The 26967-nt window shown below is 46.5% G+C and overlaps 1 protein-coding gene across 20 annotated transcripts in view; it reads left to right on the forward strand.

Annotated features, from left to right (window-relative positions):
- LOC138060891 (CBP80/20-dependent translation initiation factor-like) overlaps nucleotides 1-26967 on the forward strand; it is a 212696-nt gene that overhangs the window by 121388 nt on the left and 64341 nt on the right. For 10 of the 20 annotated variants that reach the window (XM_068925331.1, XM_068925327.1, XM_068925334.1 and 7 more), the window contains 2 exons: nucleotides 24026-24467; nucleotides 26404-26703. In XM_068925331.1, the coding sequence (XP_068781432.1) occupies nucleotides 24026-24467; nucleotides 26404-26703 (742 nt within the window). Of the gene's footprint in view, nucleotides 1-24025; nucleotides 24468-26373; nucleotides 26704-26967 lie in introns of all 20 variants that reach the window. The other 10 variants (XM_068925333.1, XM_068925319.1, XM_068925329.1 and 7 more) reach the window with 1 other exon arrangement.

Below are 26967 nucleotides of genomic sequence, written 5' to 3' on the forward strand. Positions count from 1 at the left end.
CTGACTAAATCACGGGTTTTCAAGGAGTCCCCTCTTAAATGACTTGAAAATGGGTAGGTGGGAAACATGGACTTTGGTAGATCTTCAGTGGGTTTCTCAAAGCAGGGTTAAGACCGGTAGGTTTGCACCAGCTTCTTCTGATTAGCAAAGTACTTAAATTGTTCTGCTTCACTTAAGGAGAGGGACAGTTTTACTGAGGAACCAGGAAAGGTATGCTGGGAAATTTCTAAAAAGTTTGCATCATCGTAATCTCACTAGTTCCTTGCACTGCTTTGTCAGGAGTCCCGTATGTTTTCTCAGTAAGCTAATTTAACTATTTATTCTTGTGCTGCTCTCTGTAAAATCCTCTGTGGGTTCTTTTGCCTTTTAAATATTTATAGCTGTCCATCTCAGTGATATCTGTTTAAATTACGATTCACACTTTTTATTTGAGATGGTGACATTGAATGGAGAATATCAGTTCTCTAATGTAGATTCTGCTTGTTTTGGAATTATGTTAAATGGGGAAGTCAAATTAGGTTGATTTTCTTACCAAAAGAAAATCCTCACACGTGTGTAGATACTGGCCAGTAGCTCACAGGGCTTTTGATAGTCAGTCTATGGGGAAAGGCAGGAGAGGATTACAGGAGGAAGTGCAGCCCCATGGCTAGGAGAGAATGGAGTAGAAGTTTAAAGGGTTAATCAGTTTCCTCTCTCCAAAAGGCTTCCAAATTCCTATTTTCAATTTAAAGGTATGGATCCTTTGTGCTTCTTTCAGGGCCAGCGCGTCTGCCCCGTTGCAGCCATGGGAGCAGGGCTGTTGTGTTGTCCGAGCCCCTGGTGGGTTTTGGGGTGACCAGAGCAGCAAGTTCTGATGTCTCCGGCCACGCTGGCAGGAACCACACCAGGCTGCAGGGGAAGGACTTTCACCCATAGCATGCTGCCGTTGAGATCCTCCTGCTGTCAGACATGGATTTAGGAGATACATTTCTGCAACTGGGAAACCATCCATCATAAAGCCCTTGTGTGGGAATAAGGAGATCGAGCAGAAAACTGCCTAGGTCCTACCTGCTCTTACATTAAGTAAAGTGGGACAAAGAGGTTCTTGTGGTTTCCCTGCCTCTTCTCAGCGTGCCCCAGATACCTACTGCTTTTGATAACAGGATTACTGAAATGTCCCCAAGTTTTCTCTTGCGCTGTCCCAATTTGCTTCCTACCGTTAACTTGGCTTTACACTTAAATGATCAGGAAAAAACAGTCTGGATTTTTTTTTCCATGTTGTTTTTGTTTTTAATTAGATTCAGAGCTGGGGGAGGCAGAAATATCCTTCTTCCCTGGAGAGCCCCGGGTGGCTGTCAGGGACGGTTTCCTCTTCCTGAGACCCAAGCGTTGTGTAAGCGCCGCTGGCCTGTTCTGCTTGTGCCCGCGTTGAGAGCGAGGTTATCTGGGGTGAATAAAGGAGGGCAGTTTCCACAGCTCTGTTTCCATGTTTGAAGGCTCCATCAAGCCTGTCCTGCTCTGCTGCCGTGGTCTGGCACGGCCCGAGGTGGCCAGCCACCATGGGCTCGGGGCCAGGCAGGGACCATTTGAGATCTGCCGAGGAGCGTAGGCGAGCTGTGATATATTTCTTTTCCCATTATATTTTACTTTACTGACCCTCAGGGACACTCAGCCACCTTCGGTGATTAGTTCCACTGATTAAGCCGCTTTTCCTCTTGTGGCAAAGTCCCTTTGTGAAGAATTTTCAATAGACACATGGCTCGGGACATTGTTCCTGTACAATTTCCTTTCAAAACACCATAAAGGGTATCCTACCACTTTACCCTGTAATAAACATTGCAGGAATCCGCTTCACCCGACACGATCCTGCAAGGGCAAAGTCTCCGCGTGCTGGCAGCCAGCGGCAAGAGGGGGAAGCTGAGGGAGGACGGGTGGAGAGAGGAAGAGTGGGAGCAGGCAGCAGAGGAGATAAGCTAGGATGGGAGTAGCACAACTGCGTGATGATGGAGCAAGGTGGAGCCTTTAGCAGGGGGATCTGAGATGAGAGATAAAGCAAGAGGTTTTTTGGATTTTGGGGTGGGATTTTTTGTTTGTTTGTTTTTTTACTATCTGTTAATACAAGGATCCAGGGTCACCTAGGGAAGTTAACGGCAAAATAAACTTAAAAGCATAGAGAAGGAAATGCTTCTTCGCACAGCTCTGCTTGTTCAGCCTTGCCAAGCAAAGGCTGGGAGCGGATATGGATGCTCTCTAAATACCCTGGGGGTAAACATCATGGAGGAAGAAGGGCTATTTATGCTAAAAAAAATTGTCACCATGAAAAATCTCTGGGTGAAAACTGACCATTCACTCATACAGGCTGGAAATCAGAAGGTCTAGCTTGATTACCATCAAGAGAATAACGGAAGGAAGGAATTGGAGTAGTTTGGCTCTATGTGGATGGTTTTCTGTGCAGAGCTAGAGGACTGCGTTCAGTGACACGAGGGCCCTTCCAGCCCCCTCCTAATGTTCATAGTTACTCCCATACATTGTCTTGTACCCATACAAGAGGCTATCGGGTAGATACAGCCGTGAACATATGGAAAGCGGGGATTATTTCAGACCAGTTAAAATGTTTGCTGCTCCTTGTGCAAGGCAGTGGTGGACTAGGACTGAGATGGTATCAGAGGGATCAAGAAAGTGTTCTTTCCTACTCATCCAGCCCTGCTGGCCAGATACGTTGACATGGCACAGTCCTTGCTGCCCTTCCTTCCAAGCATCAAGTGGAAGCTCCTGCCAAGGGTCACCAAACTGGGAGCCGGTTCCCAGGAGAAGGGAACTGAGAACAAAGAGCCCAGACCAGGATCCCCATTGAAAGAGCATTTCTGGAACACTGAACGATCAAAAAGCCACCTCGTGACGACCCGTGGGTATCCGGCTGCGAGTGACTCATGCCATGGGTGGAGCGGTCAATGCCGTACCACTGTACTACTCCAGGACTGGCATCGGCTGGGAAGCACTGCAGCTTCTCTTGAGTGCAAATCTAAGCTTGCAAGCCCCACAGGCCACAGCCAGCCCTATGCTGCATCATCTTATCTCTCCCAGAACCGAATATAGCCCTGCACTGAGTTGGTGAGCATCCAGCAGGGCTTGGTAAAGCTGTCTTAGTTCCTCTTGGCTCCAGAGCTTAAGTTCACCCAGGTTTATATCCAGCATCAATTCTGGACAGGCTCTTCTGAGGGCCACTTGTACGCCCCGGCACTGTCCCCAAAGCTGTATGCTTAGGGTTTTACCATTACCAAAGCGGTCCATTTAAAGCACCAGTAATAGTGAAGTGCAGCAGCTGATATTTAGCATTTATCGGTGGTTTGTTTTGACTGTCACCAGTGTCTCAGTCTGTGACACAGTGATGGGGTGAGTAGGAGTTTTCCACCTAGCTGCTCTGTTTGTGCCGTTTTGATCAGGACTAAGCCCTTATGTAATGAGGAGGTCAATGCAAATGCGCCCAGCCATGAATCACCTATAAAGGCAGATGGTGTGGCTGGAAGCCTGCTGACAACCCACACCATGAAAGGAGATGCCGTATTTATAGCTCCTTTCCTGACACTAACAACAGCTGACAGAATTTTGTATTTCATGCGATGCAAAGAAGATGTACTTCTGTGAATACTAGAGCGCTTTGCGAACTGGGGTTCTTTAGATGGTGGCAGAATTGACTCAAAACTAGTGCAAAGAGGAAAAAATCCTTTGAGAGTTCAATGGGATGTGTTCTGTGTAGGCAGGGCTTTGGGACCTGTGTGTCCACCACCGTTCTTCATATCTGTGTCATCCTTCTTCTATGGGTAGTTAAAGGGAAAGCACAGAAGGGGTTAAAAGTTATTCATCTAAGCAAATTTAATCTTTTCCTTTCATTGTTCCTTTTTTTTAATGCCAGGGGTCAGTGGCAGGAGAGAGCTGGATGTACTTCTCAGCTGCAAGGTTGCCACCTCTCTACTGAGAGCAGCTTTGTCATTACATAAAAACTGTACAACATAAGGCTCGCTCTTCTAGATTTTTTTTATAATCTTGGTGACTGAAGTGACTCCTGTCCTGCAGACTGAATGTAACTGGAATTGCCAGGCTGCCTGTGGCCTTTATGGCATCAGGGCGCTTTTGCAGGTTGTTTTTCTCCGTCTCTGCAGCTGATTGAAAGACTTACGTACCACTGGCAAAACATTTCACTGTTATGCAACCTCAATAGAAAAATAATGGCCTGCTGGATAAGCTCAGGGTTTTATGGTGTTACTTCATAGAAAGCAAAATAATTGTTCCAGCAAAACATCTAGGAGCAATTTTTGCACTGTATGTATCTGAGGTGGAGGAACACCTGATTTCCTCAAAACTCCTCAGTATTTATTTGGCACCCTGTTCCTGCATGACAGCTGGGGCTGCATCAGAGGACAATGTCCTTGTTAACATTGACAGTTCTTCCCTCACTTCTTTTCTACACTACCTGTTCTCATGAGAGTTATTTTCCAGTCAGAGAGGAAGGGATGCAGACTACGGCTGAACAGCTAGGATGGATGCTAGCAAAGCAGCTCGTCCCTGTATCTAAGACACTGGGGAGGACATGGGACATTACAGTTCTCACTTTTACCAGCGACTGCTGGCTATCGTGAAACACCTGCATGAAGCTAGCAGACAGTGGACCCATGTGAAACCTGTGCCAAGATGGGATGGAGGCCAGGCAAGATGCCTTAGAATGTCTCCAGTGATGCAGACAGCTGAATTCCACTGTACGTGTCTATAGCTAAGAAGACCGTCTGTGAACTGGGTGCCTAAGTTTCCATTATAGTCAGTAGGGATTCGGTCCTTACATTCAGTGGAGTTAAGAGAATGGTTCATCTCATCCTGAAGCAGACATATGGCCAGGTGAGTCGCTCTTATGCCTCCGCTGCCCGTACGGATTGGGCTGCCACTGGTCATAAAGGGAGTTCAGATACTTCACGTTTAGTCACTGACATTGCAGATACCTGAAGTTAGGCAATTTGAACCCACCCTTTGTGTGAAGCTGTGGAAGTTTCCTCTTCTCTGCTTCTATTTCCCCATGCATTAAATGGTGTTTTCTCTCGCCGCTGTAAGTTCTTGGGGGAGCAGGTGCTCTGTACTCTAGGCACATACCTACAGGGCCTGAGGGTCTCCACCATGGTACTCTGGTAGAGGTCTTGTACAAAACTGGATTTTGTAAGCAACCCTACAGTAATGCACTGAGAGGAGAGAGGATTCCTCTTCCCCCGGGCCAAAGCAGGAATTTCCAAAGGTTGCATTCACAGACATTCAGAGAACTCAGAAAGCTTCACACTGAGAGATCTTCTGACCCGTAAATATGAAAAATCGGTCTGGCCGTCTTGCGAGAACAGGTTTCTTTGCTTCATTTCACCTTCCCAGGTTGACCAGAACTGAGGAAGTCTGAAAAACAAAGAAGTTTGGGAGGAGCTGAGCCCAAACACCTTACATTAGAGGAACCATTGGGACAGGGATTTGTTTCTGTGCTCTCTTCAAAGAGAACAAAGACTTCAGACTGAGCATCTCATCTTAGGGAAGAGAAATCTCTTCTCAGCCAACTGAAAAGTGCAGGATTTTCCACTGAGTCATTTTCATGATTGCAGAGAGGATGTTCCCTCCACTTTCTTGGCACTCCCATGAAGCTTTGGGGACAGCAGTCTCCACTGCAGAGCTTGCCTGCCATATGTATTTCCGTTGTCTGAAGAAAATGTACCTGCCCATAGAAGATACGTGTGGCTGACGAAATTCCTCACCTACATTTATGTCACAGTCTCCCTGCTCTCTTGCTCACTCCTTTGCATCCTGGCTTGTTGACTCCTGGCTTCACTGGCAAGAACAAGCCCTCCTTACACCGCCAACTGTCCTCCTCCAGCTGGGTTTACCAGCCAGGACAGCTGTGCAGTGCTAATGAGCAGAAGTTGATACCAATTGATGGTTTTTCAGCAGCCTGGATGAAGCGTAGTTGGATTTTCATCCGTAGTTCTTTTTAAATAGGTGCCAACAGCGCAAACTGCTGGCATCACAAGTGGAGGAGTTTAGCCCAGAGCCACTGAAGTGCATGGCCTGCACCCGCTAAAACTGCAACTCATTGTCACCACTAGATTGGTCAGACTTCAGTTAACAATTAGCTCCTCCTTCTAGAGATTTTCTTTTCCACCGATGGGGAGTTCTGAGCCTGTCTTCCTGCGCTCTGTGTTTTTTCCAAAGGCACTTTTAATAAGAGGTGTAAATAGCCTGGTAGCAAGATCTGCCATGGGGGCTCCCCTTTCCTGGAGAGTGCCTGCACCAGCGGGAAGGGACTTATATGCCTTCCCGCTCTCTCTCTGCAGGAACACTGTATTTTTGACTACGGAATGAGCCAACTTCAACAGGCTGCCCCAGCCTGAGCCTTTCTTTTAGCCAGGTACGTGGGAACTCTAAAGATACAAGGCTGAGTTTCTTCATGCCAAGGAGGGACCAAGATGCAGATCCCCTTCTTCCCAAGCAATATTTTCAATTGCTAAATTTATTTTCTAAAAAGTGGCTGCAGGGCCACCCAATGTTTTTTGGAAAGAGAGCAGCTAAGGAGAGCCGGTGCAACTGCTGTGCCTGGTGGTTAGCTCAGTGACATCAGGGCACGTCAGATGTGCAAGGACCATCCCTACAGGAGTGTGACTGCTGGGATCTGGGGAACTGGCAACTGAGTTCACAAATCTGGCAAGTCCTAAAGCAGGAGATTGCTGAAATTAGGATCTGGGACATTGTGGCATCTCATGACGTGCATTAGAGTGAAATTTTCAGCATGTATGTTTTGGACGAAGCATGTGAGATCCTCCAAACCCATGGGATCAGACAGGATTTTGTGAATTGCTCTGTTGGGTGTAGGATCTTCAGTTCTAGGAAGCTGTTTTGGGATGTATGCATATTCCCTTGGAATGGTTCCTAAATATTGATAGAAGCAAATACATACACGTAGGTGTATGTGTCATTTGAGCTTGAAATCATGGGAGAGTTAGGAATGGATCATAAACTGGAGTGGCTTGTAGTCCTGTATGTGAATATTAAAACCATTTTGTAGGTTGTGCTTAAAGGAAAGTATTATGTAATTTTATGTGAGAATCTACTATTGTGCATTCCTTATGATCTCATTCTGAGTTCTCTTACATCGTCCTCTTATCCACTATTGAATGAAATCTCTTGATTAAAAAATAATATTTTTTCCTCCTGTTTACCGTCCTTATCTTTCACGCTCTGCTGAAAGGGGCATATGTAACTGGGTTATTTTAGCATTTTGTCTTGCAAAGTGTTTTCTTGGATAGACTTTATCCAAAAAAACCCTCCCTTCAGCAAGCACCATATTGGCAAATCACAAGGCTAAGACTGCAGTGACACATGTCCTCTCCAAGAAGGGTAGCTTTTGTGTTGAAAGTTTAATAAGATTGGTAAGAAAAGCCTGAAGTTTTAAGCCTGGCACCTTTTATGAGTGTGCCACGCAAGATATTTATTTCAAAACTCCTTACAATAAGCTGTCGTGAAGGTCCGTATTCGTGCAATTTTCACGCTGTCTTTAAAGTTGCACTATTTCGAGAGCTGCTCCCATACCGTTCTATTCATGGCCCAGTGCTAGTGCTCATTTCACAAATAAAAATAGTAATAGGAATGTCACTCACCATAGATTTTAAGATTGCAAGTTATTTTGGGTGAATGTGAAGGTGAACGTGTTTTACAGCTGACATTAACATGTCATTTTTAAGGCTGTGAAATTTTGGAAAAGCCTCAGAAACCCATTCTCAAAGGTCAAGAGGGCAAATCTCTCCTGCTGGGAGAGTGAATAGAAATGAGTTCATAATTACAGCGTGTAGTACTGACACGTTTGCTTTTTCACCATTTTAATTGAGGTTTTCAGAAAGGAAGAGAACTTAAAACAATGCAGAAATGTCTTTTGTTCTTACAGGGCCCTTTATTGAGAAGTTTGCAGCAAGCGGAGAGGATGTTTATTAAAGAAAGCAACAATATCAAGACATTATTTCAGGGCAGAATTTCTGTTCGTAGCTGGAACAAAATGCAGCTTTTCAGATGAACTGCATACTCGCTGAAAACTAAAATCAAGCAGAATGATTTGTAGAGTTTTTATTGAACTCAACAAATGGTATTAAAATAGAAGGAAAAGAGAGGAAGGGAAGGAATTAAAAAGGTTGAAGCACCCTTTTTCTTCTTAGTAGCATTTTGAATCAAATTTCGTTAAGTTTAACTAAAAAGTCTCTATTCAAGTACTCACCTGCTGTAATGGCGAGTGACAGTACTAGCATCTCGCTAGTGTAAAGGTACAAACAACTATAGGAAAAACACTTCTGAACAGTTGAAAGCCACTGGCTGCAGAGATGCTATTAAAATAGTAGTTGCTGTCCTGCTTAAGGCTTAGAAACTTTGAACCACTTGTGAAGGGCAGGCCACGTTTTCAGCAGCAATTGCATCAAAGCTATGTTTCAGAAATGAGGGCCATGCATGGGGCAAACAGTGCTGGCTGGAGCTTGACATCCCAGAGGACAAAATGAGGAGCTCCTTCTTGAAGTGTTTCTTCTTCAAGATGAGAATTCTTGAGGATTAAGTGTTCCTACTTAAGACACCACCAAATAAGCAGTGGGCGCTTATTGGGCATATGCATCTGGGAAAGCACAGGCTGTGCGGACGCTGCTCACAATGGGCGGCCTGGCAGAGCAGCCTTTGCGGTTGCAGATGAATATTGTATCAGCTGAGGTGTTAGTTACAGGCAATTTGAAGAGGGATCGTTGTTTCTTCCATTGTGATTGTCCGCAACATTGCCGAAGTTATTACGCTAAATTAATTTTCTGAACTGCAGGTCCCCCGAGTACAATATCATTCCATCGGTTTGCTCCTAAAAGGACTCTGCTAAATGATTGCCTTACTGCAGCTTAATGAATTACCGCACGTGAGTTGGGCTGCAGTAATTGTCTGCGCGCACACGCTCCTAGCCAGTTGTTAATGCAGAGTGCATTAAGCTGAGCCTGCGTCACTGAGGTCTGCCATAACTTGCCTTATCTGATGTTTGCCACGGGCGAAGCGTGTGCACGCTGGTGTGCATCAGTAGAGGGATACCAATTCATAATTCATAATTAGTTGCGCTATATCGGCAGTGTGTTGGAGCCCTGCTGCGGCCTTGGCGGTGCAGACTATGGCTGTGAGCCAAGCGCCAGCCTCCAGGAGGTGGCTCCTTTGCAGGTGGTCTCCTGAGAAGCCTCTCTCCCTTTGCTGACAGGGGGGGAAGTGTTGGGAGCCAGTGTAGATTGGAAGACGAGACAGCAGGTATCTCCTCAAGGAGTAAGTCAGTAAGAGCAAAAGCTGTGCTGGATCCCCTTTGCTTCTCCTCAACCTTCCTCCTTTTAGTGTCACGAGACTTAGCTCTTCAATGTGCTGCAGGGCCTGCGGAGGACGGGGATGTGTCCCATCTCTGTGATGGTGGAGTAACCCACTGAGCACTTATATTTGCTGTTCAGCGTAAGGCATTTGGACTCCAAGAAGTGGGAGTCAGCATTTAAAACAGGTTTTGCCATTTTGAAAGAGATCATTGACAGAAGAGTTCAGGAACGCCTGAGCTGGGACCTTCCGTCACCCAAGGTGTCCCTCAGGCAGCTCAGGTCTCTCAGCATTGCTTTCCTAGCTGAAGTTACAATTTCTTTATTTTTAAACAACAAAGTCATAGTGTGCTCAGGCAGACGTATTCTATACTGGCCAAGGGACCTGTCCAGTATATATATATATATATATATATACTCAGCTGTACCGACGTCCTCAGAGCTGTGCTGCTACAACAGCATTCACAGGGCCGAGAGGGTTTTGCTGCTATGTGTCTGCTAGAAAAATCCTCTTTGCGTAGGGTGGCACAGGTTGTGAGTGGGTAAAGTGAGCTGGAGGAGAAGTCACGAGAGAGCTATTAAGAGAGCTGTCCCCAAGAACAACCTGGCCACTGTGCTTCTCGGTAGGCCAGGGGGGTTCCTTTTGCATTCAGAGATGAAATAACGAGAGGCTGGTTTTTGTTCATAGACCTCAAAGTGCTTTTCGCCACAAGGCTGGTGTCAGCATCCTCAGTTTATGCGTGAGGAAACTGAGGCAAAAAGAGCTGAAGTGACAGTGGTTACGCAGTTTGTCTAGCTCAGACCTTGCGGTGAACCCGTGGCCTCCACCTCCTGCTCTTATGCACTAATCCCTTCACCCATGAGACTGTGTTTAAAGGCTGCTGTTTTAGTGTCATGTAGTGCAAAGTATAAACGTCTACGTGCTACTATTTCAGCCTGTCAGAATTGAGGGAAGGAAATATAGCAGCAGGTTCCTCTCCACTAGGAAACCGATCTGTTATTGAAATGGTTTTCTCTTTGGTGGAGTGTTTCCGGCGCAGCTCCTCGACGCTGAAAATGGTTTTCTCCATCTACGTGTTGTTTTTCAACGTGAGTTCATGGCAGGCATTGTCAGTGGAATGAATAAGTGGTTATTTTCTTTCTCCTGCTTTTAATCCTTTCATATACATGGGCTGCAACTGGTGATTCAGGAACCATTTTCTGGTGGATTCGTCTCTCTTTTTTCTCAGCTCAGACATTCATTTGGGTTGAATCTTGTGGTCGTCGTATGGGAAGGTATCTGACTTGGTGCAGTGTGAATTTACGGTAGTACAAGGGGATGTGGTCTACACAAAACCTCAGAGACTGCTTTGTAGCAAGCTGCCGTAGGAAGGATGGGAAACGCTCTCCTTTTCCACACAGTGAAATCAGAGTGGGGGATCCCCGCCAGCAGGTTGGACCCTTTCACAGGAAATCACTTGTAATTATCGTCAAGGTTTTTTTGTCACGAGGTTGCTCTCAAAGGTTATTTGACAATTTTGTATCCCAGCCGGGGCAGGCCCTAAAGCATGGCTGCTCTCAGCTTCCCTCTGTGCCTTTCCCTCCTGTAGGGCTGGAAGAAGATGAGGTCGAAAAAAGTGTATGGGATCGTGCCTTGTCACCCTCCTCACCGTCCCTTGGGGTAAGACCAGTGTGGACTAAGCCCCAGAATGTAGGTTTGTACCTGGAGGTGGTTCTGGAAACCTTGGTTCACGTTATGTTCCTGAGAAAGGAGCTAAGGATTCCTATCAAATTAACAAGAATGATGTCTTCTCCAGGCTATTCCAGCTAACGGCGAGATGGACAAGGCGTCACATAGTGAAATGGATTTTATTAATGCAATGCAAGATCTTCATATCGGCTTCGAGAGTTGCAGAAAATCTGTAATAGGTATTATGCATCCTGCTCAAAGCAGCCTCTAGAGCAGCTTCCCATTCTGTAGGAGAGCATTTACAACCCTTTCCTTCTCCTTGCAAGCCAGAGCAACGACTTTGGCGTGAGAGACTTGGGAACAGCAATGTGCAGGATCTCTGCAGTGCCTCCTGGCATGGTTCGTGTGTGAAGAAGCTGCCAGCTCAAGTTGTTTGGGCTCTTGTTGCAGAAACAATATTTCTGTCTGACCCCAGTTAGCAACTGATGTTTGCAAAATAAAGAAGTCAAGGCACTGGAAATACTTTCCATTCCCACTCTTGTCTCAGCCCAAAATATTAGTATTAAAAATATTGCATCTATTATATGCAGCTAATATCTCTACTGGCACGTAAATCACCCAGGCATTTTTCATCTCCATATTAAAAAAAAAAAAAAGTTAACTATGCTCTATTTTTGGATATTTGTTAACTGTTTGGATTCCGTTTACTCCTACTGAAGTCTCAGCAGTCTGTCTCCAAGGGATCATTTGTGGGAAAGATAGTCCTTTAGATTGATTAGGAAGGTGCTGAGGTCATCAACAGGCATGAAGGTGCTGAATATCTGCTCTGTCGCTCATAATAGCTTTCTTTGGCCTGACATCCTCCATGGCATGAGTGGGCATCAGGCTCCTTTCCTTTGTTTAAACTAGCCAATTTTAGTTAATTTTGTTGTTACTTATCACTGCAGAGTAAAAGCAAAAACAAGAATGACGTCCCACAGCAGAAGTTTTGCCTGACAAGAATATCTATGCTGGTGTGAACTGATTTATTCCAGTTTGGTCATGGCTTGATGATAGTGGGAGCTTTGGCTCTTTAGGAGTTCCCATCCCATTCTGCTCTTTCCACTCATGTCCCTTTTTTGGGGAAACATAGCTGTTTGTGGTGCCATGCAGCGATTTGGGTCAGGCCGGTGATTCTTCAGAAATCTGCCTTTGCTCTCCCCATGCTTTCTTTTTTAAGCTTGGCCCATTTGCTGATCCAACAGCATGCATGGCGGAGGGGTTGCTGCAGGACAAGGAAGGAGTGAGTTTGGGCAGGGGAGTGCGGTTCACACATTGCCCAGTCCTGGTTGCCACCATGAGCAGTGCCTTTGGGATGCCCAGAGCAAGAATTAGGAGACACTTCTCTGAATGCAGCACTAGGGTAACACTGGTGAAAACACATTCGAGCCCCAGGTAGGAAAGTCCACGTGGGACTGTGCAACTCTTCCCCACTTTGAGCCTCTCCGCAACGCGATGCATGTCGAAGCGGTGATGCACCCTGCATTAGGGGGTTGGGGCAGCGGCGCCGGGATGCTGCTGCTCTAGCCGCACATAAGTCCAAAGCATCTCTGCTCCTTGGGTTGGTGTCTTAGCAGATCTCTGTGTCGGAAGTAACTGCTTGCCATGGATTTTGGATCGGCTCATGTGTCTGGACAGCTGTTAAGAGATCCTGTCAAATCTTGCTTGAGCTTCTACAGGAAAGACATGTATTTGTTCACTAGAAAGCACTGGTATAAATAGGTTATGGAAAAAACGAGGATGTCTCCTTGCTGCGGGTTAAAGAGTCACAGAGGTCTAAATGAAAACAGCTGAACAAAAAGGCAGCAGGTGGGATTTTTATACATACTATTTAGGATGTATCGTGAGGGATAGGACCATGGAGGGATGATGCGGGGCTGTGTCTGGGAGTCTGTGCATCTTGGCGTGGGTTTACATTTTATTATATCTGTGAGAGGATTATCTGATCTTGGGATAACTGATCAGTCTTGGTATATTTTTAAAGGAAGGAGCCTAGAGTCTGCGATATAAGCTCTTTTATTGCAAAGTAGTAAAAGATGAATCTATATTCATTCAACTTGCATTCTTACCGGTAGTCCAGGATCCCTGTGTATTTGCACTCAGCAGATTTTTGGGAAACATTGCATACTGTGGTTATGCATTTCGGGTTTAAACTTTTTCAGCTAAAATGGATATAGTTGCTTGTCACTATGTTCTTCTATGGTTTTCGTGTAATTTTGGCTTTATATTTACAGTAAGCTAAGAATCCAAAAATGTAGTTCCAAGTAATATAATTTATGAAGAGAATCATTTTGAAGCAATTTCTACATGAAATCACGACAGCAATTTCTACACCAGTCTGGGCAATCAGCCTGGAAGTGTGGGGGGGTGTCTTCCTAGCTGGTTGCTTGGTCTGTGCAACAAGGGCTTCCATCTGGACATCCCTAATCATTTGTGGGAGATCCAGCAAAGCATTTAAAAGAGCTGTTTTGGAGCTATCTCACATGCCATCTGTACTTGGGATATCTTTCCCAAGCTGGTGTTGCAAAACAACTACTGAAATTCCTCCTGAAGATTCATTTCCATGAAGCTGACAAGAAAAGAGCTGACTCAGGCACCCCATCCGGCCAAGCATTTCAGCATGCAAGGAGTTTCATTTGACTTCAGTGGAAGACAAGTGTGCTCTTCAGCGTTGTGCTGAGTCTGCTCCAATGGACTTAGTGCAGTGCCCCTTTCAGCCAACAGCGCTGTCTCTGTGCACTCCAGCCTGCAGACCATGTGCTCCTCTGCTCCATTTGCCAGTCTGACGAGTGGGCTGTCCATCACTGTGAAGGAAGCCCAAAGGTGTGAAGACATGTGGCAGAAAGGCACGAGGGAGAAACGAATGGCCCTTGCTCATTGCAGATGTAATCAGCATCCTGTAGCAGAAGATAACACCTCCCATGATGGACCTGACTTTGCATCACAGCTAACACCAGTTGTGTGATTTGTTTAGCTATCGTGTGAGCTTTTTGGGTATCTCTGCCTGAAGTCCTTTAACACTAGCCTTTTGTTTTAAGTTCAATTATTTTGTAAAGGCCAAACGAAATCACTTCTAGTACACAAAGACATGATTTCCGAGCCCAGTGAAGGATTGTCCGCTATGGGTGTACTCTGAGAGACTATGGCAGTGAAGAGAGTTCTTTGCAGGTGTGAAACTCATCTCAAGATTTCCTCATGCTTTTTCTATCAGCCAGATTCTTTCACCGTGAGCCTCATCAAAAACATCTCTATCCTCATATCGTTGTTTTTGTTGGCTATTCTTGTCCTCTAGCGGGTTGTATGTATTCAAGGATGCGGGAGTGTAAGATGAAAAATGCACGTTATGTCTCAAATGTTCAATGCCGATTTTAGAACCTGAGCACCACCATTCTGACAGGTGGATTTTCTACCCTTGCAAAGCGCCATGTCCTTTGGGATGCTTAGGCTGGTTCTAGTGATTGGTATAGACTTTAATCTTAGTGACAAAAAGGCATAAAAGAAGTGTGAATAATTTCAATTTTTGTTTTCAGAAGTGAACATGACATCTTGTTCCCTTCTCATCAGAGAAAAATGCAAACAAAAATGAAACTGGAGCCAAGCGAAACCAGTTTGAGAGAGGAAGCCAAAGGAAAAACACACAGAAGTCCTGTGTTCTTCATGCTTGGAGTTGGTGGTTGTTGCTTTCTGTGGGGTTTTGAGGTTTTTGATTAAATTGTGTGGAACCGTCAAGCTTATTTGAATGTTTCCCACTCTCAATCAAAGCAAAGACAGAAAACAGCCATGGCCGGGCTTTAATGCTCTCTATACTGACATGACACTGAGTTATCTTTATGCACATACATGAAACATCAGAGTACCTTTGATGGAAGCAGGCTTGGTGAAAAACACTTATTGGGGGAAGGCAGGCCTCTAGAGTGGAAATTCAGGCTCGTTTCTTCATAAAAATAATAGCAAAATTCCCCCTGACCCCCGCCAAGGTAGACCTTCAGGACCAGTTTTAGATGCTGAAAAATTCCAGCTAGGTCCTAACTGGGGTCCTTCAGGCCTTCCTGTTTGGTTCACACCGTTCCTTAGGTGTCTAAAACCAGTGCTGATGGGCAGTTGCAGCAGCAGCAGCAGCAGCGCTGCCTTGCCCAAACCCCTCTGGCCTTGGCTGGCCCAGCAGTGCCTGCTCAGTGGTGCCAGTCCGGCTATTTGTGGAGCTGTGCAGTGCACAAAATTAGGCAGCTGGTCTGGCTGGAATATTTTTTTTCCCTCTAGGTTTTTTTTTTTTAATTCAGATGAGTTGCCCAGTGTGCTGCTCTGCAGACAGTTGAGTTCAAGGCTGGGGACAAGCAGAAGAGGTGGTGGCTTCCTTAAACCAGCTCTGAGGCTGAAAGAAATTATTGTCAAGCTCCTCCCTTAGCATGAGCTCCTAGAAGCATCTTGGACAGGCATGTAGCCAGCTAACTTCTGCCCAAAGTCTGGTGTAATCCAGTGCAGACGCCCTGGAGCCCCCGGGCTCAGGGTGTGCTTGGACGGTGCCTAGCTCGCTTAGGGATCGGCGGGGAGTGCAGCATTCGGCACCTCTCACGGATCAAAATGAAAGGGTGGAGAGGGAGAGGAGACTGAATATGAGCGCAACGCACCAATCCTGCCAATCCCTGTGCATGTGCTAAAATGCCACACGCGCTCCCAGGCATTTGGGCTTTAATCCCGCAGATCGATGCGCCCTGAACCAGAGTAATCACGAGGACCGAGACCGCCTCTTAATAGCCACTGCTGCTGGGGACAGTGGGTGTCCTGGTCGCCAGCCCCAGGGAGAGGGGACACAGCCGTGACCTGAGTGCGGAGGGGACAGCGGGGCTGGCGATTCCCCTCTCCGGAGAGCGGTGTGAGGCCAGCCTCTGAGCGCGCCGTGCTGCACCCGGTGTCCCAGGCTGCCTCCCATGCCAGGCATGGGGTTCCTTCACGTTTCACGCTGGGTGAAACGCTTCATTCAGAAAGGCTGGACCCAGAAAAATCAGTTTGTTCAGGAGGATATTTAAGAGGGCTCTGCTTCTTCCTGCCTTTTTGTCTTTTCAAGCTAGGTTAATCCAGCCAACTAAATAGAAAAACAATGCAGAGACTAGCTTTCGCTGTTGGTATCAGTCTCTGAGACTTTTAACTCTTTCATTGATGACTCGAATAGTTATATTTAATTTCTCTCCCTCTCAACAGAAAGTCACTGGGGGATTTTCAAAAAGAAGATGGGAGCGAGGAAGGGAGGGAGGCAGCCTTTCATCCCATCGATCTAACCCAGCAGCATATCCTTCATTCACAGCTGCAATAACTTTACCGTTGGGGATGCTTTGAGGGTGCTATGAGTATGTGGGATCTTCCTGGGGGTGGAAGATCCTGAGGGGCCCCCGTCGGGTTCAGAATCTGCTCCGGCATCAGATCATAATCCCTAATATCGGCAGTTCCTGATTAATCAGAGGCATGTTAATAGCAAAGCTGGTCATGAGGCTTTCCCAAGATTCAGCATTATATTCCTGGGCCTGCTCCAGGGACAAAGACGACAAATTGCCGGTACGAAAGTAAAGAAGGACAAGCTTTTTGTGTGCCCTATGGTCTGTTCTCCAGTTTGGACACCTTTACCTGATTTTCTCTGGAGACCGGTGCATTGTAGAAGTTGTCTAAACACAGTAGGGCACAGGAGAGCCAGCAAGCGAAATGCGGTGAGGAATGTTTTCGTTTGAGCACCAGAAAGATTAATGGGAAGCAGAAGGTTAGACCTTGGGCAAGGCACCAGCGTTAAGTCTCAACTTCTTGCCAAAGTGACTGTGAGCAGCTATTTATTGTTAATTGCTGTGCAGCCCTGGTCATGCCCCCCAACCGTTAGGCACTGCACAAAAAAGGGACAAAAACATCATCCCTCCCTGCGAGGAGCTTGGCATGTCCAGTAAGGTTTGTCCCATAGGAGAGCTATCTCGGACTGAGGGAAAGCATGATGCTCGGGCAGTTTTTCCAGAGGCAAGTCATCTGACGTTGCTTTTCCAGGGGGATGCCCAGAGCACCCGATCCCAAAGCACATGCACTGCTCCACGTTGTGGGGTGAATTTTCCAAGTGCTGTTGTAGATCGAGCTGCTGAATGCTCCATATTTACAGGAATTGCCTAACCAAATCTCCATGCAACCACTAGGAGAATGCAAGCCCGCATTGTCCTCAGGCTTTCGACATGCCAGACAAATGGTGCGAGCTTTCGGAGGACTTGTCCAGCTAAAGGGATATGAGCAGGGCTGACGGGACGGAGCAACTGTGTTTTAGACTGCAGCTGTGCACGTGTCTGGAGTTATTTCCCCCAGCCTTGTACTTTCCAGCCCCTTTCCTTGGGAGCAAACGATGTAGTAAAACTTACAGGAATCCTATATTTCTGAGCACGTAGGCTGGTAATCACAGAGACAGCTGGAGTCTTACATTTGTTTGTATAGGGTCCTCTACCAGGGCAGCCATTTGTCAGATCTGAAGTCTGTTGAAAGGTATGTCGTTTTGTTAATTAAAGAAAAAAAAGTGGAGAAATGATAGCACAAATGATACCATCCTATTCCCAGCTCGGCAACCCTGGCTCTCTCCCCTTGCTTTTTAGTATTTCTGCAGTCTCTTTGTAGCTCTGAATGTCTCTTTAGTTTCCGCATTGACTGATGGCCCAACTCCTGGTCCCGTTGAAGTCGGTGGGAGTTTTGTCAGTAGCCTGAGCTGAATGAGAATTTGGCCCTTGAAGTGAAAGCAGTTATTCAGTATCAGAGTGAACAGGTAAGAGAGACCGTTGTGCTTTCCAGATACCTTCTTGTAGCTGAAGGAATCTGACTGTACCTTTCCAAGGTGCCATAAAATTGAGAGATTTTGGATGTTTAATGAGTGCACCAAGCTGCTCTGTCTGTAGTTGCAGGATTGCTCCTTGCGCAATAAGAGCATTTTCTTAAGCAGAGCCTGAAAGTGAATGGGGCAACAACGGCCAGTTTTGGTGTTAAGTCTGTGCTGGTTTGTCTTGAAAGGAAACCTCTGCTCTGGCATGCCTGCTCCCTGGGAAGATGCCATGGAGGGAATATTACTGTTGATGAAGGTGCAAAAAAGACCATTTTATGCTGCAGAACACATGCAGCGTGGTTTCTCTGGATAGCTGCGTTTTGCAGCTACTGTGGCTTTGCACCGTGAAGGGATGAATGCGTCCCTGGATGCTTGTGGGGTTTCTCTGGGGCATCGTATTTTGTTGAGGTTTTTTTTTTTTGGAGATCATCATCTGCCTGGGGAGAGACTGATGCTGAGGAACGTGCCCATCACCACCAGGAAGGCTGAGGATTTGCATCTTCAGATAAACATTTTAACAAAACATTTTAACTGGGGGGAGAGGGGGTTACTTTTCTTCCAGGGCTGATCTATCCCAAGGCAACCACTGCAGAACTAACGTGCGCCCTGAATGTGATTGACAAAGTGCAGCTGCTGAGAATCCCTTGGCCAGGTTCTTTCCGGTGGCACGGTGCCGTCCTGTGCCCCGAGCAAAGCCACCGGCATAAAACTTAGTTCTCTGCTCGACTCCACTCAGCCCAGTTGTTGCAAAATACTTTAACGATTCAAATCCCAGTGCTGCAGAGTGAAAGAAAGGCGGTACCGCCTTACCTCTCTCCTGAGGGTAGCGTGGATGGGATTGATGCATGGACCATCGTAGCCTAGGAAATCATTGCTTCTCTGGCAGTGGCACTGCGCTTTGTGGTAGGAAGAGGATGGCACGATGCCTGCGATGAAGGTGGAGTGCGGCTCCAGGACCCAACCAGTGCTCTCCAGCGCAGTACCCACACAAGCTTACTGTAAAGAAGAAAGGAGGATATTAGTGTATGTTGTCCCCCCAAGCTCTGCCACTGGAGACCCCTGAAAGGCATGGAAGCACACCGGCATTAGGGTTGCTTTTCCACTTTACCTTTTGTGGGCCCTTCAGAATAACCCATGAATCCCAAAAGTCTTCAGATCATGGGTGGAAAATGACTGTCATAACTGACAGAAGTGCAACGATGGTGGGGGATCCCCTTTCTCCTGCCTTTCACTTGGCTCTTTTCAAAGCCACCTTAGTCTCCTGGTGCTGCTTCCCATGGAGTTTGCAACCCTGCATCGGACACCAGGTGGGGACGGTTTCCCTGGGGCTGGAGCCAAGTGGCTGGCATGGGAAGGCAGACTGATTCAGCAGCCAACGCAAGGCACTGAGTCCTCACACTAAGTGATGATCGGAAGGGAAAAGCGGAAGGATCTGCCAGGAGCTCGGGTGCTTTTCTGGAGTGAATTCTGTCCTCTCAGAGATGGTTTTGTGGGACCCTGCATCACTGAGGCCCGCATCTTTAACAGCATGAGCTATTCTTGCATTTGGCATTGCAAGCCTAAAATCCTGGTGTTGGAAGTGACTTCAGGTTCCCACGCCACCAGGTTAGCTAAGCTTGGCGAGTTATCCTGAGTCAACTGAGCCGTCGTGCCTGTGTCCGCGCTCCTACCCTTGAGCAAACGCGATGTTATTTCAGCCGGTTTAATCCGTAGCAAGAGACCTGTACAGGCAAATATCTAAATAATTTTAAAATACAGGCCACGTTCTCTCTCCTTTGGCTTTTCTTCTGTGAAGCAGAGCTAAATTTGCTTCACTGGGGTGTTCGGAGGATAACAGCATAAAACAAGTGTTTGCCTGAACGCTGGATTATCTTCCACACCCATGCCTGCTGCCAAGCCGTGGACATCACTTCTTGTTTGCCATTTTCCTTCCTTTGCCTTTTTTTTCTTCTGTGTTTTTTTCCTAACTTGTTCTCTCCTGGGATCAGTGACTGTAGAGCTTCGGTTTACGTTTGTGTTCGTTCAGCACTTGCCAGTTGAACATTGCCTTTTCAACTCCTCTGGCCATGAGCAGAGGTGCCGTTCCTGTCCCTGTTTTATTGTTAAAGCTCCAAACTGAACAATAGTCCACTTGCGCTTCAGTGTTTTAATGTTACATTTCTTTCACAGCCCTGAAACAGAAAATATTAGTTTTATAACATCATTCTGTCTTTAGAAGAAATGTCTCTTCAAACACTTCTTACAGGAATTTATGGCAGTAGGAACAGGCTGGATTGTTTCATAGCTCATTTCTGTGATTTCTAGATATTTGGAATGTTTTAAGAAGAAGAACCGTCTCGGGTGCCGTGCAGAAACGCATTTTGCCTTCCCTCTTCTTAACTTAAAACTGCAGCCGTGTGTAGCTTTTGTCATCCCTGTGCAGTACTTGCAACCCAAATACAGTAGCAGCCTGTTAGGCATATGAACCCAAAACTGGAAGCAAAGCTGAGCAGTTAAACTTGGATGTCCAAGACGAGAGAAGAGCAAAACCCCGGAGAGTGAACGCTACATTACAGCAGCCAAACTCTTGCAAGTTTAAGCGTGTGACAACTTAAGTCGCACGCTAAAAGGTTTTAACTAACTTTTATTTTGACATTCTTCTTTTCGTAAGCGTTGCTCTTTCTGCTCCTTCTTTTACAAAGCAGTTTGTATGATTGCATTACTGAGAGGAAACAAAGAAATGCCAGGAAAACTTTATGTGGAGAATCTGTACTCATAAAATGGTTGTAAGCTCCCGCAAACAGGAAAGGTCCCCCCCCGTCTCCTTTTTTTTTTTTCTCCTCTGCCAGTCAGCTTGCAAAGAAAAAAACCATGTTGAATATCTCAGAAACCCGGAATCGATGGCCTGAGACTAAACACAAATTCCTTCCACTGCCACCAAGAACAAGCCTGTTGTTCCTACGCTGGCCAAGCATAAGCCCTCAGTCTCTATGGTTAGGAGCCAGTTGGCCTCAGAAAGTAGGTTTTAACTCGTGCGGATGCCAAAGAATACAGATTTGATGGGCAGATGGGTTTGGCAGGCAAGGCTGGAGGCTGTTTAGCCACTGACCATTGAAGGATATTTGTGAATGGCCACTTCCTTCGTCCGAGCACGCTTAGCAGAGCTGCGCAGACCTCTGCTGGGAAAATAAAATTAATTGCTATGTGAAACGTGTAAAATACCCTGTGCTATTTATCCCAACAGAGATGGCAATTTGGGTTAAGGGACGAGACCGAGCCACAGAGAGGGGATTATAACGGCTACAAAACCAGTAGCGACACAGAGTCGCATGGGTTACTGTCACGCTACCATTTGTTGCTCCGTTTCTTTGCTTCTTGCGGGTGCGCCTGTTTGTCTCTGACTTGATGTGAGTCTGGAGAGATTCCCCTGCGAGTCTCCAGCACGGTTCCCCAGAGCCTTGTAAGGAGCTGAACGTTAAACCATCCAGCACGCTCTCGGAGCAAATAGCAAGTGTTAAAAAGGCAACCGGCATGCAGGGAGCTGCTGCCGGGCTGGTTTCTAACCCTGTGCGGTCCCAGGCGAAGCCAGTGGATGCCAGGAGCGTCTCCTCGTTAAAGGCGCTGCAGCTCTGCCCTCTCCCTCTTCCCCGGTAAAGCCGTGCTCCAGAATCCGTCACTTCGCTTTTCGGTGCTGGGGGCCGGTGAAGCCAATCCGAAAGGGGAAAGGCACTGGGAGAGAAAGAGCGTTCCTGTTTGCGTGCCCAGAAACACAGCTTGTCAATGCCGAGGAGCCAGGGAGTTACCCTGATAAAAGGCACACGACCTCCGAAGGAGGTGAACGCATGTGATGTTCACTAAACACGACACTCCACATGTATCTTCTTTATTGTCTCGGCATGAACCCAGTTCGAAGGAGCGCAAAGCCAGGCAGACCGTCTGATGTCCTAAGTCTTGCCCTTCTGCAAGAAGGAGACCTTTAAACTTCCTTTGTTATTTCTGTGCGTGTGCGTGTGCGTGTGTGTGTGTGTGTGTGTGTTGTGCAGACGCTGATAATCTTGTCTTGACAGCCCGTTTGGAAATCCAAAATGTCCAAGTTCAGTTGGAGGATGCAAGACACTCTCTGGCTGCATCTGCTGGCAGGAATTTCCTCCAGCTCCAGCTTCCTGTAGAAAGAAACAAGAGGAAAATTTCCTCGCTCTTCAACCTTTTTTTTTTTGCAGTTTAGTGTAACAGTGTCTGCTTCTGAGGAACCCTGCCACGCCAGACATGTTTCTAGAGAAAATGCAAACTTTGGACGCAAAAGCAAAGACACTGCCAAAGCATTTCTTCCATTCAGCTGGCTCTTTTTTGCTTGCAGCAAGGGGCTCGGAGTCAGCCCGAGTGGGTTTGCTCGCCCCTTCTGAGTAGATGCATCCTCTCAAGCAAATCGTTTGCCGGCAATTGCTCTTCTTTGTGCCTGTTGAATTTCCGTGTTGTCTGCCCGGAGCTGTATTCACGCTATCTCCTATCCAGAGCTACTGGTGTTGGCTGTCTGCGCTACCAGTGGGAGAGGTGTCTGAGCCGGTCACCTATACGGGAGTCAAGGGCGAGACTTTATACGGGCAGCAAAGGCAGCTACTGCTAGTAGGGTGCCAAAAGTATCCTTCAGTTTCTTCATCTGTGCATGTGTCCTCTTCCTTTCCAAGCGACGATGAACGACATGGTGGTAGCAGTCATGGAAGGGCAGAGCTGGTCTCTTCTGACTGTCCAGTCTGTGGCTTCCTCGGTCTTTTTTTCCCCAAGGAGTGAACCATTGAGATCTGCAACCACATAAGGAAGGAGGGAAATACTGGCCACAGCATTTGTGTTTAACACGACATCGGCTGTTCCTTCCCTGGCCCTCTCTGGGAGACATCAGCGTTTGCAAGCTCTGTTGTGTAAACAGGGCTCTAAGAGATTTCCAGAAATGGGGACATTTGGGGAGAAAGGTTCTTAGAAACGGAGGATTTTTTGTAAAAACAGCGGGGAAGAACTGTTGGTGTCTGCCTCAGAGAGAAAGGCCAAATGAAAACGTTCAGTGTAGGTACCTGTGTTATTTGGTAGTCTACTTTTTCACTTTTTTTTTCTCTCTCAGAAATTCCTGATACACTTTTAAAACCATATGGCAAACTGAGCAGTTCACTAACACAGCAGTACGTGCTGGTGATAGAACGAAGGTGCCAGTCGCTGGAACAATACAACAGGCCAGGCAGGTTTGGAACTACTTTTGTCTGGGAAAAAAAAAAAGCTTCTGACATTTCTTCCCTGCCTGGCTTCCCATTGATGAGATGGGACTAGCCAAGTCTTCCCCGATTTTGTGTCGAAGCAAGTCTTCATCTAACACTGAAACAAGGGAGAGTTTTTCCTGGGAACTGAAGTAACGTTATCTAATTGCTCCTGAAAACCCCGGCTGAAATAGGCCTATTCTTGAAGGGAGATTTAGAGGCATGAGTCAGATATTACATCATGCTGGATGCCAGGGAATTGTCCCTCCTGTTGTGGTGGGGAGGCCCACAAAGTCAAACGCCTAAGGGCCAGACTGTTTGGTGAGACAGAAGATATGTTAACCGAATGGGACTAGTTGATTTAACACTGACCTGCCAAGCAAAGCCTCGTGCGGCATACAATAGCACATGATTTTTCAGGTATCATGTAACTTGAGTCTGGGGTTACGTTATTTCTGTTCATTAAGGTTGCATTTGATGTAGATGCTCAGCAGGGTCTGGAAATGTATTAGTTGGTATGAGGCTGTGCTGCTGGGATAATTTATATGACTACAGCAGGGCTGAAACCATTACATATTCTTTTTCAAGTCATTTCCATCTCATGTGGCTCTGGCTGGTCACTAGCAGGGAGAAAAATCGTATTTTCTGCTTCATGGCTGCAATTTTTTCCTTCAGTGCTTTCTCTGAAAGCACGACCTAACCGTTATGTGCCTTTGCTTTAGGGTATCAGGGCTCTGATGCTACAGGCACTATGTGAATGAGGCTGTTTTGTGAGTAAATATGTTTAATGGTGCCTCAGTTAACCCCATTAGAAAAGGTCTTCCTCATCTTCATTGCTCTTCTGCTACAGATCCAGGCAGCAAAAAGATAAGGGGCCTGCATGTAATAACGTCTGTCTTTGTCCTTCCAGGCGACAGCAGAGACTTCCTGGTGGGAATAAATCTCAGCAGCACACAGATCATCAGCAAGGTGGCACCAAACACAACAGGGAACACCAGAAACTCTACCAGGGAGGCCAGGCCCCTCACTCCTCAGGCAGGACGGGCCACCACGGCTACAGCCAGAACCGGAGATGGCACCACAACCAGAAGCACTCACCCAACGACAAAGAAACGCACAGAAATGCCAAAGAGACTGAGAATCTGAAAATCGAGGACACCTCCGTCTGCACGGTGCATATTCCCTTAGAAATGCACCGGGGCCCGGAGGCTGTGGAGAAACAGTCTCAGCAGTACACCCAGGAGTCAGAAACCAAGCGGAAAGACAGTATTCACGAGCGCATTGGGGAAAGACCCAAGATCAATTTGCTTCAGTCTTCCAAAGACAGGCTGCGAAGGAGACTAAAAGAAAAGGTACTACGCCTTAGAGGACCTTTGAATTTCCCTTTTCTCAAGGGTCTGGCCGTTGGCCATTCTCCACGTGAAGGGAAGGCTGGGTTCCCGGGGACCTTCCCATGAGGGCACCCGACTTGTCTTCTAATCTCCCAGTGTCAACACTTCCCTTGAAGTATCTGTGCTTCTCCAGGAGGCTTTTTACTGACACACTGCTGAGGCGCTTAACCCATCAGCATGTGGCTCCTTGGTTGAGGTTGCTGTTGGGTTGAGTTTCCCAAGTAGGTTGTGCAGCCTCCCCCGACACCTGCAGAAGGCCTTCTGAGAAGGCTGGTGCACACGCAAGCCCTGGCACAGGCGGCCCCTCTCCGGTGGCTGGTCCCATCTGACTGACTCCCAGTCTGCAGAGCTCATCTGCTTTGCGCAGAGGTCTAAAAAAGGCAATTTGTCTCTCAGCAACTAAAGAGCTAAATGCCAAGCTTAGACTTTGAGTGCTGAATATTTGGAGTCAGCGACTTAAAGGTGATATCCATTTATCTAGATAATGAATTGAAACGCCCTTGTTTTTCCCCTTCCTTCCAACTACCCAACAATAACAAAGGTATTGCATGCAAATGACAGAGGCGAAATCCTTTCTGGAAACAATCTTCAGCCTCAGATTTCTGAGGAATTCTGAGATAAAACCTTCATTTGCCCCCTGTGGCACTCAGAATTCTTTCTCTCAAGATGCTTTTTTCAGGCTGGAAAATGCATTTATGTGGGCATTTCCAATGAGCAAAAATAACCTGGACATAGACAATTCCATGGGACTGCATGTTGGAAATGTATGCCTCTGAGTACACGTGCGTTTACTATTTATGTATGCACCACGAGGGGAGGAATATATTTTGTTAGTTATTTTCATATTCTTTAGAGCAAAAGCAGTATATCAGAGACTTTCAGAGAGTTCACTTTAATTAGTTTCTCATGTTCTAATGTAGGACCTGAGCCTGCAAAAGCTTCTTCATAAAATCGTCCTCACTCATAGCTTCTTACACTGTAGCTTCTGTGAGCCTGCCCAAGTGAGAAATGGTTTGCAGGATCAGGCTTAATAGTTGCATGCCCTGGGAACTTACAATCTTATAAGAAACACATCATGTAAGCACGACTCTTCAGTGCGTGTAATCAACACAATTGGCCTGATAGCTCCTGCCAGCTAGCATGAGAGTTGTGCAAGAAAATTGCTAAAGGTTTGTATTGTATGGCACATTTTTAAGATTGAACAGGAGGAAGAGAAGAGAGCAGACCAGAGCAAGCAAGGTGCATGAGGGGAAAGGGACAAATGCATAATTAAATTTTAAAAAGAAGCAATAAATTCCATGAGAATGGCATGAAGTGAAACACGTAACAGTCAAGAGATGGAAAGGTTAAGAGTTCTTCTAGTGCCTGGATCATGTGACATCTGTGATCCCAAGTTAGACTGTTAAATATACATTGAACTGTAGATATTCTGTAGAACTGTTATCTGAGCATTTTGCAAACATTAATGAACTAGCTTTGAAAATGGAGGCAAGAAAATGTCCATTATTACCATGTTGCACATGGGAAACTGAGGTACAGGCAGGCACCCCCCAGAAGTCCCTCTGAGGTTACAAAGACAGCTGGGGGGTGATCTGACCTTGGTATCCTGCATCAATGTCTCAAGCAAATCTTCTCCCTGAGCAGAGGGTGAGCACTAGGGGGTTGACTACAATGAGAAATGGGGGAAGAGAACATTTCCAGGTCAGGACTCATTAACTGCCTTCCAGTTCTGAGATGAGACCATTATGCCTCTAGAAGATGCCTTAATTTTTCTACATCTGTTTATATGTCTCCCCAATCCCCTTTCCCCCTTTCTTGTTTCTGGAAGAACAAGGGCTGATATGTCTGTTTTTTCCTTGTGTAACAGACGCCTTGTCTTTCCCTTTTCACGGACCAGGACGAAGTCACGGTGGAAACCACCAATCCCCAAAAGAACAAAATGGACAAATTAATTGAAATCCTCAACAGCATGAGGAACAACAGCAGCGATGTTGACTCCAAGCTAACCACATTCATGGAGGAGGCCCAGAACTCCACCAACTCAGAGGAGATGCTGGGTGAGATCGTCAAGACCATCTATCAGAAAGCAGTGACAGACCGCAGCTTTGCTTCCACAGCTGCCAAGCTCTGTGATAAAATGGCTCTCTTCATGGTGGAAGGAACCAAGTTCCGGAGCCTGCTCCTCAACATGTTGCAGGTAATGAGATATTTAGCTAATTAGATACCTGCAGCTGCATCCAGCCTCGTCTTACTGTAGATTATGAGAGCTGAGCTTTTACCAAATGCCGTTTGTGCCCAGTTTGTTAGAGGAGAACAGCATTGTTTCTGTGGTTTTGTTTGCGCACATCTTTTATAGTTACCATTGCCGTAGTAACACTGTAGGCATCATCTGGTTACTGTCCATTTCCATTTCATGAGCTGTTCGTGGAAATCTGGTGTCTCACACCAGGGCCCATCTGTA

Source organism: Struthio camelus, chromosome W, assembly GCF_040807025.1.
Source record: "Struthio camelus isolate bStrCam1 chromosome W, bStrCam1.hap1, whole genome shotgun sequence".
In the NCBI taxonomy this organism is placed as follows: domain Eukaryota; kingdom Metazoa; phylum Chordata; class Aves; order Struthioniformes; family Struthionidae; genus Struthio; species Struthio camelus.